Below are 15,421 nucleotides of genomic sequence, written 5' to 3' on the forward strand. Positions count from 1 at the left end.
GGCAACAGCTGGTCTACGCCCTCGCCCTCGAGCGATCCTACCAATTCTGCACTGTCATTTGCATGAACAAACACTTGAAGAACGGTTGTGCCCATCCCCGGATCCGTCGGAGAGGCTACGAGTCACGATGAAAGGCCTGGATTGAAGGGGCTGTCACCTCCAATGCTGAGGCAACACGACCAGCAATGAAGCTGAACCTTTTTCAACACGCCATCTTGTCTCATTCCTCTCTATCTTGGGAGCACAATCATCAACTTTTTCTAATTTGTCGATTTGGAACTTCTCCCTGCACGAAGAATCCTGAATGTACTCTTTCCTAGGTAACGACGCAACCAATACCATCTTCTACAGGCTGTTAACTAACTTCACCTCAGATTCCGTAACTATGTTAGTCCTGTTGAGATACATCACAGGCACTTCACTTGAGACTTCTCGACGATTGCCATGTTGCTGCACCCCTCGACTCTGTTACCTCACTCGGCAAGATTACTGGGACGCCAAAGCTCACTTATATGGAAAAGGAGGAAACATATTGGGGAATACATACCGGGGTTATCACATTTTGATATACTATCAACACCTCTATCCAGAAAAGAGAACTGGGAAGTTTTACAGGATAACGACCTTGCGAGAAAATATGGCCAAAGACCAAGCTACATAAAGCACTCTGGACAGGCCACTCAACGACGAGACACATAGTCGATATTCGCTCAGCTTGAGATATGTACGTGGAGGTCGAGGCAGCCAAAGAGACAAAGAGACTACACAACACAAGACAGAAGGACCTGGAGTCGTTCGAAACTAGACATTCTCGGAAGGCAACAGGTTTGGGTGCTAAGATATTTATCCATTAACGCAAACTACACCCGCACAGATGGTGGACGTCCGTCGGTTTTCGGGGCGACTTTGCTGCCGCGCTCTAATACACAAGCCAGTTAACATAGTTTTTTGGAAGGAACGGTGAAGCATCGACGACATGGCTGATCAGTTGACCCGGAACGATGTGGGGAGGTCTGGCTGGAAGTGTTCGATATACATAACTTCAAAGAATATGCTGGGGCTTTATTGGGAGTTACATACGTGATAGATACCCGTGGGACGCGGCTATTTTCTGCTAACATGAAATGTTTTATGCTCTGAACTACATTCTACTGTCTGACTGGACTGAATTGATAAAGTCGTCCTAAGCTCCTAGTATAGAAAATCTTTCGAGAAGCGAGTGGCTAAGCTACGCACCTGTACAACGACATGTGACAAGGTCTTAGTCGCTTCCGTGTCGGGACAATAAGATGTATTCGTTGCTCAATGGTTCTGCAGTCCTCAAGAACTATCTTTGTCTCTTGATGTCTCTTAATATTCGAGGAAGAGCGAAACAGAAGCTGACTGTCTCTCTTGGTTTCAGTCGAGATTCATTCCCATCTAGCCCTTGACCTCGATACGCTGCTCGGCAGTCTTCCCCTGAAGCTCGATCCAGCGGTCGTTGGCGGCTTCCTCGTCATCGTCGTCCAGACCACGCTCGGCCTTCTTCATGCCGGCGACAAAGGCGCTCTTGGAGAAGAGGAAGTCGACCTGCTCGAGGGTCTTGCCGCCGGTCTCGGGGCACAGGAAGAAGACGAAGACGACGGCCACGAGATTGCCGCTGAGGACCCACAGCCAGAACTTCCAGCCCACGTTGGTCAGGCCGATGGGACCTGCGAAGACGGTGATGAAGGTCATCAGCCATTCGCCAAAGCCCGTGAACGCGCCGCCGATGTGTCGGTACTCGAGCGGCGCGATCTCAGAGCAGTACAGCCACACGCAGCCCTGCCAGGCATACCCAAACACAAACAGGAAGGCGAAGATGATGCCGATCCCCGCCCACTGAACGGAATGCGTCGCCGGCACGGCTTGGAGGACGGTGAAGATGAGCATCAACACGGACATGACACAGGCTCCGTAGAGAAGGACCGATCGACGTCCGACTTTCTCGATGGTGAAGTAGAGCGGGACGCAGCCTAGGGCAAAGCAGATATTGAGAATCCCTGCGAGCAGGCTGACCAGGGAAGGGGCTGCACCGACTCGGCTGAGGATGACGGAGCCTGTTTTTGCACCATGGTTAGCCTAGGAACACACGATGTGAAGGGTGGACGGGACAGTACTCCAATACGCGAGCAATGAAGAGCCCATCCACTCTCTGATCATGGGAAGCCAAAAGCAGATGCAGAGCCGTCGGATGATCTTCATGGGCGTGCGGTCGATGATGCCACTAGTGGTGAATGCCTTCCAGTGTAAACTAGACTTTGCCTCCTCTTCTGCTTCAATGGCAACGAGAATCTCGCGCTTGATCCTCTGGACTTGTTCCGAGTCGATGGGTGCGTCATTTAGGCGTTCTAGGGCATCGTCGCCTTCGGCGTGTCGGTTCTTCGCATAGTAGTATCGCGGTGTGTCCGGGAGGAAGAGCATGCAGATGCCTGCAACCAGTGCAAAAATACATTGAAAAGCAATGGGCACTCTCCAGCTCCATTGGCCGTCGGACTTGATGCAGCCGTAATCTATCCAGTACGCCAGCGGGACACCGCTAATAAGCACTGCAGGACGCCATTAGCATAAGATGTACGATCTTTGTCAACAATCCCGGCAGAAGATACGCGTCGGTTCTCGAATGGTCTTGACTCACTTATGGCATTGAACGCATTGGCTGGGCCACGGTCCCCGATTTCGACACCCGTCTCCGCTAAGTACGTAGGCACAGCGCTGGAGATGCAGCCGATAGCAAAGCCAGTGATGATCCGACCAACAGTGAGTTGTGCGACAGAGTTGGCCGTCGCTTGGATGATTGAGCCGACAACGGCGGCGGCGTTGCCCAAAAGAATAGTCCCTCGCCGGCCAATCTTGAAGGCAAAGGTGGCCACGATCAAACAGGTGATACATGCCGACAACGAGTAGGAGCTGGAGATCCACGGTATGACCCATTCTCCAGTCGGATTCCCAATCGCGTCCAGGAATGGCTTGTGTAAAACGACGCCACCGAGCACGCCAGCATCGTACCCATACATCATGAAGGAAGTCCCGCAGATGAACTTCATCAGCCAGTAGAGGCTTCGACCTCGGAGATTGATAAGGACCCCCATCTTCGCAGGTCAAAGACCATATAAGAACAAGGTGATTTGTAGGAGAGAGCAGATGACTTTTCCAGTATAAGATTGACGAGTGTCGTCTTCCGTACTCGAATTTAGCGCTGCTGAAATTGCTGACTTTGGGAGTATTATTATACCCCAAAGAAAAGGTAGTGTCAATCCAGCAGAGTCAATAAGGTCCACAAGGACAAATGCGCATCTCCGCAGTGCGATGGAATAGTACCGACATGGGCATTCACCTTCAATAGACTTCTTGTACGCAACATCTGGGTAGCCAGCAAGTGGATATGATTGGGCACGAGACATTGCGCCGGGTTGGAGAAAGGGCCCTGCTCTGATTGTCAGTGTGGATAGTGTCAGAATGTCTGGCAGTGGAGCGACTAAATGGAAAATGCGTAGATAGTCAATTGATCACAGTATACAAACCTGCTGACATGCGGAGCCTCATCCGTTTGGAGTAGCTGGTGGACGAGGCTAACGGGCGTAGCGGGCCGAGCGCGGCTTCATGCTCGTCTGGCGCATGAGCTGTCCTACCAGCCAGTCACTGTTGCGTTCGAGGGAGCGGTTCGACGGTGCAGGTACTGACAAGCGAATTGGCATCATGGACAGATCATAGAAGGTAAACATTCTCGCTTCGCAGTACGCAAAGTCGCCGTTCAGAGAAAGCTGCGCGGTGGTGAACCCCGCATAAGTGGACATCTGAACAAGAGCGTTGCCGAGGAAGCTTTTCCTTCGGCGGTCATTGATCTCCTCGAGTCAGAAGTTCTTGACAAGACCTAGTCCCAAACCTGGCTCACATAAAGGCTTTCACCGGAGAGGTCCCCGATGGCACTGTCGAGTGGCAAGGATGGTAGTCGAAGAGAAGGGCCAAATCCGATAACTTCTTTCGCCACGACTGTGAGAGGTCGTCGTCCCCGAATCGCGCTTTCATTATGACTTCTCCAGCTTCATAGCAAATTTCCAAGGCTCCGACGCTGCAATAGAAAGAGTCCTTTCATTGTGCTGCTATGCCGATGTCCCAGTTGTCTCCATCAGCCCGGACAATGGTTTGGAACAACTTAGCTGGCGAGCCCCGGAAGATGGCAAGAAGGTATTAGTGACCACCTACGCCATCAGACGCGGGTTTTGACTATTGGGTTCCGCAGTAATTGTGACGGCTGAAGCTAGAAAGCTCGCTTGTCCCCTGGATGCCATGGAACGACCAGGTCTGGGACGCGCCTGGAGTCTCACAGAGACCCAGCACAATGGTCTTGATGTGAATTTGATGGTAATGGGTCCGGGAGCCATCAACCATCAAGGTATTAGATTCGGGAAAGGGAAAGGGTTCTTGGATTTTGAATGGGGTATCTTGACCACCAGTAAGACCGTCACCTCCTCGGTCCCACGCGTCGCTGTCTTGCATGATTGCTAAGTGTTGGCGGAACAGTCGGAATCCAAAGTGAGACCACGCGATCATATTGTCGCACCAAACAGGATCTTTGATGTTGCTGAGGCAAGTGTCGTGCTGAAGAAACTAACTGCAACTGCTGCAAGGGCGACGTCGACCTTCTGCTGTCACAGTGCCTAAGCCTGTTGGGCGGTATCCGCTGGTTCGTTCATGGTGGTCCGACACTATTCGAGATAGTGGCCAGCATACCGCTCGTTGATCGCTGAATAGGGTTTCTTGGTGCTGGCGGTACGGGCGCTATGGGAATTCAGTAGTCAGTTATGTCCTATCCCACACCTAGAAGAAGTTCAGGAAGCCGTTTTCAAAACTCCCAACAGACCAAAATATCTGTTTGAGTGTATCCACGTTTGCAGACTGCTGTATACAGAAATGCTGCAGCGTTGAGGTTGATCTGCTTAAAGCCGTGATACTGACTGGGTATTGCACTGATCGCTATACGCTGTTTAGACTTGCCATAATCAGTGCTTGGTCTGTATAGAGAAAACGAAAGCCTTAGTCAGATATCTTGTTTCGCCACCATAGCTAAAAGCCACTTTCTCTTTGGTTTGAGTGGCGTTGAACAACCAATGGACGTGTATCAATTGCCTCTTTCCGAATCAGGGAATTTGCAAAGGTCGCTGTCCAAGTCACAACTCTAATTGACATAGTTCGTACGCAATTGTTCGGCTGCCTTAGGAGATGTGGGTGCAAATGGGCCATGGTTGGTATTTCACTTGGACTCCCGGTACGCTATCGTGACGCGTCGGTCGATGCGATGGAGGCTGGGTTATGGTCTCGTCCTTGTTACCCTTCCATAGGATGTGAGGGCGTCCCTTGACACGGAGACCAAATGCAACTTGATTAGCAAGAGGATGATTACTACTGTTTCCGTCCAGATCGAAACGGGGCAGTCGTCATCTCAGGTATATGGTGATCAGTGGTGGTATAAAAAGGGGCACGCAGTCTCGTTTCTCACCCATCCCACGCAGTGCAGCAATCCTGTTTGTCCAGGCATATCGTCAATCCAAATCTGCGTTCTTCCAAGCAACTCACCATGGGTATCGACTTTACAGTCTTCAAGGGTTCCGAATCCGGTGAGATCGTGGAGGCCAAGGGCCACCGCGATGTAGGCCCGACACAAGCTCTAGTCGCACTGTCGCATTGCGGTGTTTGTGGTACTGATTCTCATTACCGGCAAGCCGACCAAGGATTGGGTCACGAAGGAGTTGGTGTTATCATAGAGATTGGAAGCATGGTTGAAAAGCTCTCAGACTTGAGGGTCGGCGACCGGGTTGGAATGGGATGGCTCCAAAGAACGTGCGGCTACTGTAAATTTTGTTTGACAGGTGAGTGGCTCACCAATCCACGAGTGACTCTTCGCCGGAGAGCTGCTCAATTGAGTCTGCAGGACCGGTCGTCTCCGACCAGGGTGATGTATGAGGCTAACTTCAACTCCAGGCAGGCAGTTCAAGTGTCAGAACAGCGAACAGTTTGGGACAGCAAACTTGGACCAAGGGTGCTTTGGTACAGGTGTTGCTTGGGACGTGAGCACGCTCTTCAAGATTCCAGACGAAATCTCGTCCGAATCTGCAGGACCATTGATGTGTGGTGGTGCCAGTAAGTTTACCAGCTTGCCCAACTCTAACTGTCCACCATTGGCGGACTCGCTGCTAAGGGGTGTTTTGGACAGCCGTTTGGGGTCCCTTATACGAGAATGGATTCAAAGCAGGTGATCGCATCGGGATTATCGGGATCGGTGGACTCGGACACTTGGCTATTCAGTTTGTCTCGAAGATGGGAATGGAGGCCGTCGTCTTCTCCGGTACCGAAAGCAAGAAGGAAGAAGCATTCCAATTTGGCGCGAGGGAATTCTACGCCACCAAGGGAGTCACAAAGTTCGAAGGGATCGAGCCTGTCGACTGCTTGTTGATCACTACTTCGGTACTACCTGATCTCTCATTGTAAGTTTCAACACTGCCAGTCTCGGGGGTTGGGACGAACACTCACACTGAACAGGTATCTACCAGTATTGGCACCGTATGCGAAGATATTCCCACTCACCATCAGCATGGACAATATTCCAGTCCCTGCTCTGCCGTTTGTCATGTACGGCTATTCGATAATCGGATCTGGGGGAGCTCATCCACAGTCTGTGAAGGCAATGTTGAGATTCGCCGCGGAACATTCAATCAAACCGGTCATCGAAAAGTTCCCATTGACACAAAGCGGCGTCACGGATGCCATGAAGAAGCTAGACGAGGGTAGCGTAAGATACCGTGGGGTCCTTGTTGTTTAAGAATGGACAAGGGTTTCAGGACAGACGTTACATGAGGCATTGATGGAAGGTGATGGGGAGTTGAAATGAAATCTGAAGGATCAATGATATGTTCGAATGACAAAATGACGCGCAGCCAGAGACGCGACGCGTTCAACACGATTGATTGATTGGACAAGAGCTTCAAACATCGCAGTCAACACCACTGGGGAGGCACCGATCTGAATGACATAGCTTCTTGATTCGACATGTGAGATATCTTCCCAGGAACGTCTGCATCTCTGTCCACCATGCAATGACCGCCCCAAAACCATGGCTGAAGGAATTAACATTGGCAAAGTTACATCGACTTGCGACCGCACTCGGCACGCCCTGCTCCGGAACGAAGCTTGCCCGTATAGAGGCCATCAGTTGTGCAGCGTCTGACTCTGTAAGAGATGGAAATAGTAGGGGCAGTGTGTCCCACTTGAGTCTGTTAAGCATAGATATGGGCATCAGAAATCTGGCCTTTGCGCATCTCACGGCCCCAGTGGAAGAGGAGGTCACCCAACCGCTAAGGTATACACAATACCGCAAGCCAACACTACAAGCATGGCGTCGTATAGCAGTGGCGGAATCACTGAACAGCACGAGTGGCCACCCAGACTCAGCGCCGGAGACCTCTTCCACAGTGACCGAAGTAGCTGAAGTGGCCAAAGAGTCATTCGAGCCTATTGACTACGCCAGGCATGCGTACAATCTTGTCAAATACATGCTACGGACTTACAAACCCAATCACATCCTGATCGAGAGACAAAGATTTCGGTCAGGCGGACAATCAGCGGTTCAAGAATGGACCCTCAGGGTTGGTGTCTTTGAAGGCATGCTCTATTCCGTTCTACGAACTCTAGCTGAGGAGCATCGGCTGCAGCTGAGCATGGAGCCAATGCAGCCTCCCCGGGTCAACCGATACTGGCTTGAGGGGTACCAGGGTCTGCTGGGCTCGAAGGAGAAAAAGCTGGTCGGTCGCGACGTAAAAAAGGCAAAGATTGATCTTGTTGGAAATATGCTCAGAGATGAAAACTCAATTTTCCGTGTTGGGAAGAGCGTTCAGCAGGAAGCAGCCGAGTTTGTATCGCGTGTCAACAAACATTCGAAGGACGGGCGAGCTGCTACAACTAATATGTCAAAGCTGGATGATCTGGCCGACTCGCTTTTGCAAGGATTGGCATGGATCCATTGGCGAAATAACAGACGATGTATCGAATTCCTAGGACGAGATGCAGTTGATATGGAGTCTGGATGCTTATTGTGAGGTCCTGGCTGGGTATCCTGGTGAATGGCCAGGTAATTTACCTGGTCAATGACCCTTGATTCTAAGTTCAGCTCTTTGAACACCACTTGGGTCAGAAATGTCGACTCGCATCTGCTTCTTGGGGAACCACAACACCTGTCTCAAGAGAAGCCGCCCTACACGCATTCGCTGAACTAGAAGGCCCCGAGAGTTTCAAGGTCATCTTGTATTCCTACTTGCTTCCTTTCCAGTGGTCAATGTGATCATCCGAGACCGCAGTTGACACATTCTTGCAGCATTTGAGAAGGATGCATCCGTCCGAGATGCGGCTGAATTTGCATCCTCAAATTGTGCATGCTGACACCACCTCCAAATCTACCAAGACGTGTGTCCCTGACCAAGAAAAAATCATGAGGCAATTGGAAGGTACCGCGGGAATAAGCAACGATCGGGGAAGGTGAAGGTGCTGAACGTTACGCTCGATCAAGGGAGGTAAAGAGGCGAGGACTCTTTGCGAGCGGGTGTGTCTGTGTGACTCGGCTGGCAATGGACAGAGCAGGTCGAAGTAGTCGGTCGTGGACTGGTCCAGATCAAGAATGTAACTGTTACACGCGTGAAGGACCCGAATGATCGGTTCAAGTCGAAAGATCGGACGGATATCAACATCGGACGTCGTTTCAAGGAACGGAAAGTCGCACCAGATCTGAAATGAGGAAAACCTGCGAGGTGCCGTCGTCGACATGGTGGAGTGGAACGTGGAGGTGCAGTCGTCACAAGCGTCGAGAATAATGTGTTCGCTATTTTGTGACAAGTAGTAATATTAGTGCTCGTCTCTATTCTCACAATCACCATCCTCTCCTCTTGCTCAAGTATTGCCAGGTGCGTCTCATTCAATTGAATTCTGTCTCAGACACTCAAATCCTTGATAATGAAGCACGCTCTGTGTCTCGTGGCCATCTCTCTCCTTTCCAGGATGGCCTTTACCTCACCTCATCCGCGAGCAACCGCGACACCCTGCATTGAAGCAGACACGAATTCCGGCGCGACTGACACCGTCATCACCGTGGCCAGCACTGTGACCGCAACCGTCACCGCGTCCGTTTCAGCCACCTCGAGCTCAAGCACTACCACCACTGGCCCGTTGACCACCCCAACATCGTGGCTTACAGTCATGGCTTCGCGAATTGCCTCACCAATTCACCTACTGCCCATGAATGCTGCAGGCTACCGCTTCTACCTTGGAGGAGATACCGTGTCATATTGTCCAACTGAGGTTGAAGAAGCCGGAGGATGTCCCACGGGGAATCAGACTGTACTCTCTCTGTGTGCAATGGTGAGGTGATTTTGCCGACATGGGAAAGCTTCACTAACAAAGCAAAGGGTGCTCTTGTTCCTGGTGGTCAGTATTTGTATGTGACGCCTGGTGGTGAAGTCGGCTACACCCAAGCCCATTCGAGTCTCATGCCGGATGGAGCAGTCCAGTGTCCCTTCACATACTCAAAGGCCCCAGGAGCCACGATTGGACGACTGAATCTGAGGGCATTCGGGACATCGGGGTTGATGGCATGTCCTACATATGGAGAGGCCTGGCAAGTTTTCGCCAACCTGGTAAGTCGCCCCTGTCCATGGATTGATTATGAGCTGCCCGCATCGTTGCTGTTCCGGTATATCAGCATTGACACAAGCTTACCAAATGATGCAGAAGAACATCACGGCGCCTCGAGGCAATGTATCCCAGTGCCTTGGTTTCGATCCTTTGGCTTTCGATACCCTTAATGTTACCGCGTGGCAATACACATAAGACGATGGCGGAGAGAAGACTCAACAGCACCCTGGGTTCATGGCTAGAAGAGCTGGGAACAGACAAACACTAGCGATGTTTTCACGATTCGGGACACATCGGGAGATTTACTCATCGCAACGGATGATTCCGCGCCGCTGGTGGGAAAATCGTAGGGTACAGGGGGATCAGACGAACCTCGGCACTTCTGAAAGGACCAGATCTGTGTGGGACTAAGCGGCGTGCCGTGGTTCGCTGGAGCGCATGTGCGTTTTTTTGCTCGCCTAGGGCCGGGTGTTGTGGGAGACAGATTGTGACTGAGTAATGGGCATGTTGTCGTCGTCAATAGCATGAGAGTAGAATTTCGAAAGAGGATCTTCAGGCCATGCGCAACGGACAGATAGACGGCCGGAGCAAAGGGAAAAAACAGAGCACATACCAAGGGTGACGCTTTTACCCCACACATGGCAAATTGATTTTGTCGTCGACTGATCCTCAAAGCTGATCTTATCCGCATGCCCCGGCTCCACGGGCTCCTCTGGCCTCATTCTTGGGAGTTGTGTGGTCGAGCGGAACCCACTGGAACCCCATTGATTGGGCTGTAGGGCGAGGGACCTGTCAACGGGCACATCTCCTCCGGACAAGTCGTCGACAATGTTGCCTCTAACGATTTTAGGCATTGCGTTGCTCTGACGTATAGTATTATATCAACCACCACAGCTCCCTTCCCCCCTGGCCTCGGGGTTCGTCTCTGAATAACCCAGCTACTCCTCTAGATTTCTACTCTCCTAGTTCAGTTCCTGTTTCCCATCCAAAATGGCCAGCATCGAAAGCATCAACGAAGGGGTTGCCATCAATGGCGTCGTCAAGGACTCGTACCGCAAGATCCTTACTCCCGAGGCAACTGCCTTCCTCGCTCTCCTCCACCGATCCTTCAACGGTACCCGCAAAGCTCTGCTCCAAAGACGAGTGATCCGTCAACAGGAGCTCGACAAGGGCAATTTACCAGATTTCCTCCCTGAAACCAAGCATATTCGCGACAATGACGCCTGGAAAGGTGCCCCTCCAGCTCCGGGCCTCATCGACCGCCGGGTCGAGATTACCGGACCAACGGATCGGAAGATGGTCGTCAATGCTTTAAACAGCAACGTATGGACTTACATGGCTGATTTTGAAGGTAAGAGAGATCCGCCAGATCCCCACTGCAATTCGCAGCAGCTGATTGATTTTCGCTGTAACAGACGCCCAAGCCCCGACCTGGGATAACCAGGTCTCGGGCCAAGTCAACCTCTACGACGCGATCCGCCGACAGATCGATTTCAAACAAGGAGAGAAAGAATACAAATTGAGGACGGATCGTTCCGTGACTCTAATAGCAAGACCCCGGGGTTGGCACCTGGAGGAGAAGCATTTCACTGTCGATGGCGAGCCAATCTCTGGTTCGCTATTCGACTTTGGCCTGTACTTCTTCCACAATGGCTCTGAGCTGGTCAAGCGAGGCACTGGGCCATACTTCTATCTCCCCAAGATGGAGTCTCATCTCGAGGCTAGATTGTGGAATGATGTCTTTAACCTATCCCAAGACTATATCGGCATGCCACGAGGCACTATCCGCGGAACCGTCCTTATCGAGACTATCACTGCAGCTTTCGAAATGGACGAGATCATCTACGAGCTCCGTGACCACTCGGCCGGTCTCAACTGCGGTCGATGGGATTACATCTTTTCGGTCATCAAGAAATTCCGCCAGAATCCAAACTTTGTCCTTCCAGACCGATCTGCTGTCACCATGACTGTGCCTTTCATGGATGCCTATGTGCGACTGCTCATCAAGACCTGCCATCGTCGTGGCGTGCACGCTATGGGTGGTATGGCGGCGCAGATCCCCATCAAGGACAACCCGGAGGCCAACGACAAGGCTATGGAGAACGTCCGACAGGACAAGCTTCGTGAAGTCCGGGCGGGTCACGATGGAACCTGGGTCGCTCACCCTGCTCTGGCATCCATTGCCTCTGATGTGTTCAACAAGCACATGCCCACGCCTAATCAGCTCTTCAAGCGTCGCGAAGACGTCTACGTCACCAAGAACGACCTTCTTAACATGAATATGCCTGGCACTGTGACCGAGGACGGCATCCGCAAGAACCTCAGCATTGGTCTCGGCTACATGGAAGGCTGGCTTCGTGGCGTTGGCTGTGTGCCCATCAACTACCTCATGGAAGACGCTGCCACGGCTGAAGTCTCGCGTTCACAATTGTGGCAGTGGGTCAAGCACGGTGTCAAGACTGCCGAGGGCAAGACTGTCGACAAGGCTTATGCCCTTAAACTGCTGAGGGAGCAAGCAGAGGAATTAGCGTCTAAGGCGCCCAAGGGTAACAAGTACCAGCTTGCGGCCCGATATTTCGAGAGCCAGGTGACTGGTGAAGATTATGCCGACTTCTTGACGAGGTATGCTTTCCCATTTTTCTGACCCGTCGTATATCTCATCACTAACACTTTTGCTCGCAGTCTCCTGTACAACGAGATCACTACTGTAGGATCATCACAGCCTGTGGCCAAGTTGTAAGCCGTCTGATGGTTGGGCAGTGAAAAGAAGGTAATTGGATTAGGATGCAGCCTTGAACAGATTGAGCGAGGGATAAAATGAACCTCAACTTCGACCTTGTCCTGCCGCCAAGTGATCAAGAGAAGTGAAAAAGTGTACACAAGCCACATGCAGGACGAACAGGGTCGGTTTTCCTTGAATGCGCAAGAGCGCACATCAAATAGTTACCTTTTGTGTAGTATGCAAATAGTTTACGTGAAAAGGACAAGCAATGAATTTCTTTTGATATGAAAGGAAATGAGATGAGGTGAATGTTGTTTTATATTACGCTGTATTGTGTCTAGCCTTGGTCGACTCTCTCTCGATCAATGTGGCTTCTATGGGACGAATCTTCTGCCTGACATCCTCCACCACCGGAGGCTTTGCATTATTGCTCACCGTTGCTCCTTGGTATCATCGTTCGCTCCAAGATGACCCGAACCATCGTTGAGCCCATATTATTTCTGCGCTTCAGGGTCAGACAACCCCCCGCTAAGTCGCTAGAAGTCGCCCCTCATCATTGTTCAGCCACCGGCGCAATACACCGGCGCCCCGATCTCCTTTTCTCCAACACATCAAGGACCTAATACAAGACCACTCTGACGGCAGGAACCCCGTGGCTGTGTCGTAAAAGAACGTTGTTCTGTCTTGGTAAGAGAAAAGAGAAAAAAGAATATATCTGTGACTCGAGGAGACCATTCTCATCTATACAGGCTCCATTGAGAACAAGTTAAAGAACGGAAGTATCCATCCGCTCTCGAATAGCATTTGGTACGTGGAAGGCCAGGCCAAGAAGGAAGCACAACCAGAAAAGCAAGAGGAGAGGATAGGCGGTTTAGATTCGACTCACGCCATTGAGAATACACTTGTTGCTGGTTCAAGATGAAGATACTCATCACAGGAGCAGGCGGGTTTCTGGGCCAATTCCTCGCGCGCGAACTACTACAAAACCCGGAGCACAAGGTCGTCCTGACAGACATTATCGACGTGCCTGTGCCCAAGGGGGCCAAGTACCCGCAAAACGCGACATGCGTCAAAGCCGACCTGCTGAAAGACCGCAGTGTTGTCACGCCGGATCTGGACGCGGCGTACATCTTCCATGGAATCATGTCCGCGGGCTCGGAAGCAAACTTCGACCTGGGCATGAGTGTCAATCTGGATTGCACGAGATTGCTCCTTGAGACGATCCGACAAGTCCGCCCGGGACTGAGAGTCATCTACTCGTCCAGCGGAGCTGTCTACGGCCGCCCTCTTCCTGAGGTGATCACAGAAGACGTCCTCCCCACTCCCGAAGGTTCCTACGGCGCCGCCAAGTTCATGTGCGAGATCCTCATCAACGACATGACTCGCAAGGGGTATATTGACGCCTTCATCATCCGATTTCCCACCATCACCGTACGACCGGGCAAGCCAGCACCAGCAGCCTCGGCCTTTATCTCGGGCATCATTCGCGAACCCATGGCGGGCAAGGAGTGTGTTTTGCCTGTCAAGGATCGCGCCTTCCCCAGCCACGTGTGCTCGCCCAAGACGTTGATTCACAACCTCGTCTACACGCTCACACTACCCTCGGATGCGCTGCCGAGCCACAAGCGCGTGGTCAACGCCCCGGGACATGTGGTCACGATTCAAGAGATGCTCGACGCCCTGGCCAAGGTTGGCGGAGAGGACAAACTCCAGTACGTCAAGGAGGAACATGACGAACCTATTGCCAAGATCCTGTATTCGTGGGCCGTCAAGTACGACAACTCGTTGGCGTACAAGCTGGGGATGAAGAAGCCGGACAGTTTTGAGCAGTCGGTGCGGGAGTTTGTCGAGTATATGGAGGAGCAAGAACGGTTATCCTAGGGATTAGAGAGTAAAATCTTTGAGGAAAGGGGGATGCAGAGTTCTCTCCAAGGTGTCAATAGTAGTCATGTAGGAGTGGTTGAACAGGCGCGCATCTTCCGCTGTGACAGATTGAAAAGTATCCGTTGATCCCAATAAACCCCTCTGCTCTATCAACACCAGCTCTAACAACTACTCTTTCCTCTCTCAATATCTTCTCTCTCGTTCCACCTCTTTTGCAATCTTGCCCCTCTACACATGTCGACTCTGCTGTGCTGTGCTTACGAAACGCATTGTCGATTGAATACTGAATACCTAGTACAGAGTAGGTATGTAAATACCGAGACTCTTCCTTACGGCCTATCATCGGCGCAATCCTCCGTCCATGTTTCTCAGCACCGGTGTCTCGGGGGTTTGCAAGAAGGTATACAGTCGACCGACAATTGCCACAATATGGATCCGCATTGTGGCTAGAATATTCACATCGGAGTTGAAGCCGACGTTGGCCGATCGAGTACATGCGAGTAAACATCCACAGTAGGTGAGTCGATATGGTATCGGGAGGGACGTCAGCGTCCGTCTTTCTTTGCTCGGCACAAATGCCTAAGGAGGAGGAAGAGTACTCAGTAGAGTTCTAGGGCAGATTTGGCAAGGAGGGGAAAATAATACGAAGACAGAAATGCGTATCTTGTAGTAATATGTGCGTATGATAATTCGAAATGCGTCGCCCCTCCACCCCGCCATTTCTGGCAATTCTACCAAATTTGTTGCCTGATTCGTATTTTTCCTTGGCCCCGCATGCGGAGAAAACGCCGATGAAACGACATCATTGTTTGTCCATCCATCATGTACCGTTGAAACAATAGGGCGTGGGCAAGACATTATCATATCTCTTTTTTATTTTTCTTTTCGGCACTTGGGGACAAAACCTCGAGAGTGCTTATTTTCTTGTACGATTTCAAGGGGGCGAAAGACAAGACCTTACTGAGTTTTCTTTATTCGTCCGTGTCTTCTACTACAATAGGTGGAAGAATACTCGGCGACTCTGCTGCTGCTGCCAGAGCGTGATTTCTGGTCTTTGGCGCAAGTGATCTACAGTGCGTATAGAAAGATCGCGGAAGAACATTTCAATATCCCAAAAAC

At 51.3% G+C, this 15,421-nt stretch overlaps 6 protein-coding genes across 6 annotated transcripts; 4 read left to right on the forward strand and 2 right to left on the reverse strand.

Annotated features, from left to right (window-relative positions):
• Window positions 1-1,419: 1,419 nt before the first annotated feature.
• Window positions 1,420-3,110, reverse strand: Z517_10112 (uncharacterized protein; the record flags this gene model as incomplete). The annotated part of the gene is made up of 3 exons (XM_013423725.1): window positions 1,420-2,078; window positions 2,139-2,567; window positions 2,657-3,110. 3 exons carry the CDS (start codon window positions 3,108-3,110, stop codon window positions 1,420-1,422), a joined length of 1,542 nt encoding a protein of 513 aa, XP_013279179.1.
• A 480-nt stretch (window positions 3,111-3,590) lies between these two features.
• On the reverse strand, window positions 3,591-4,047 carry Z517_10113 (uncharacterized protein; the record flags this gene model as incomplete). Its single annotated transcript, XM_013423726.1, has 2 exons — window positions 3,591-3,846; window positions 3,914-4,047. The coding sequence occupies 2 exons, from the start codon at window positions 4,045-4,047 to the stop codon at window positions 3,591-3,593; spliced, it is 390 nt and encodes a 129-aa protein (XP_013279180.1).
• A 1,549-nt stretch (window positions 4,048-5,596) lies between these two features.
• Window positions 5,597-8,111, forward strand: Z517_10114 (uncharacterized protein; the record flags this gene model as incomplete). The annotated part of the gene is made up of 5 exons (XM_013423727.1): window positions 5,597-5,888; window positions 6,001-6,159; window positions 6,233-6,503; window positions 6,559-6,808; window positions 7,158-8,111. 5 exons carry the CDS (start codon window positions 5,597-5,599, stop codon window positions 8,109-8,111), a joined length of 1,926 nt encoding a protein of 641 aa, XP_013279181.1.
• A 952-nt stretch (window positions 8,112-9,063) lies between these two features.
• On the forward strand, window positions 9,064-9,891 carry Z517_10115 (uncharacterized protein; the record flags this gene model as incomplete). The annotated part of the gene is made up of 3 exons (XM_013423728.1): window positions 9,064-9,423; window positions 9,471-9,698; window positions 9,793-9,891. 3 exons carry the CDS (start codon window positions 9,064-9,066, stop codon window positions 9,889-9,891), a joined length of 687 nt encoding a protein of 228 aa, XP_013279182.1.
• A 795-nt stretch (window positions 9,892-10,686) lies between these two features.
• Window positions 10,687-12,436, forward strand: Z517_10116 (malate synthase, glyoxysomal; the record flags this gene model as incomplete). Its single annotated transcript, XM_013423729.1, has 3 exons — window positions 10,687-11,047; window positions 11,112-12,318; window positions 12,379-12,436. 3 exons carry the CDS (start codon window positions 10,687-10,689, stop codon window positions 12,434-12,436), a joined length of 1,626 nt encoding a protein of 541 aa, XP_013279183.1.
• A 900-nt stretch (window positions 12,437-13,336) lies between these two features.
• Window positions 13,337-14,299, forward strand: Z517_10117 (uncharacterized protein; the record flags this gene model as incomplete). The annotated part of the gene is made up of 1 exon (XM_013423730.1): window positions 13,337-14,299. The coding sequence occupies one exon, from the start codon at window positions 13,337-13,339 to the stop codon at window positions 14,297-14,299; it is 963 nt and encodes a 320-aa protein (XP_013279184.1).
• Between the last annotated feature and the right edge of the window lie 1,122 nt (window positions 14,300-15,421).

Source organism: Fonsecaea pedrosoi (assembly GCF_000835455.1).
Source record: "Fonsecaea pedrosoi CBS 271.37 unplaced genomic scaffold supercont1.7, whole genome shotgun sequence".
Classification (NCBI taxonomy): Eukaryota; Fungi; Ascomycota; class Eurotiomycetes; order Chaetothyriales; family Herpotrichiellaceae; genus Fonsecaea; species Fonsecaea pedrosoi.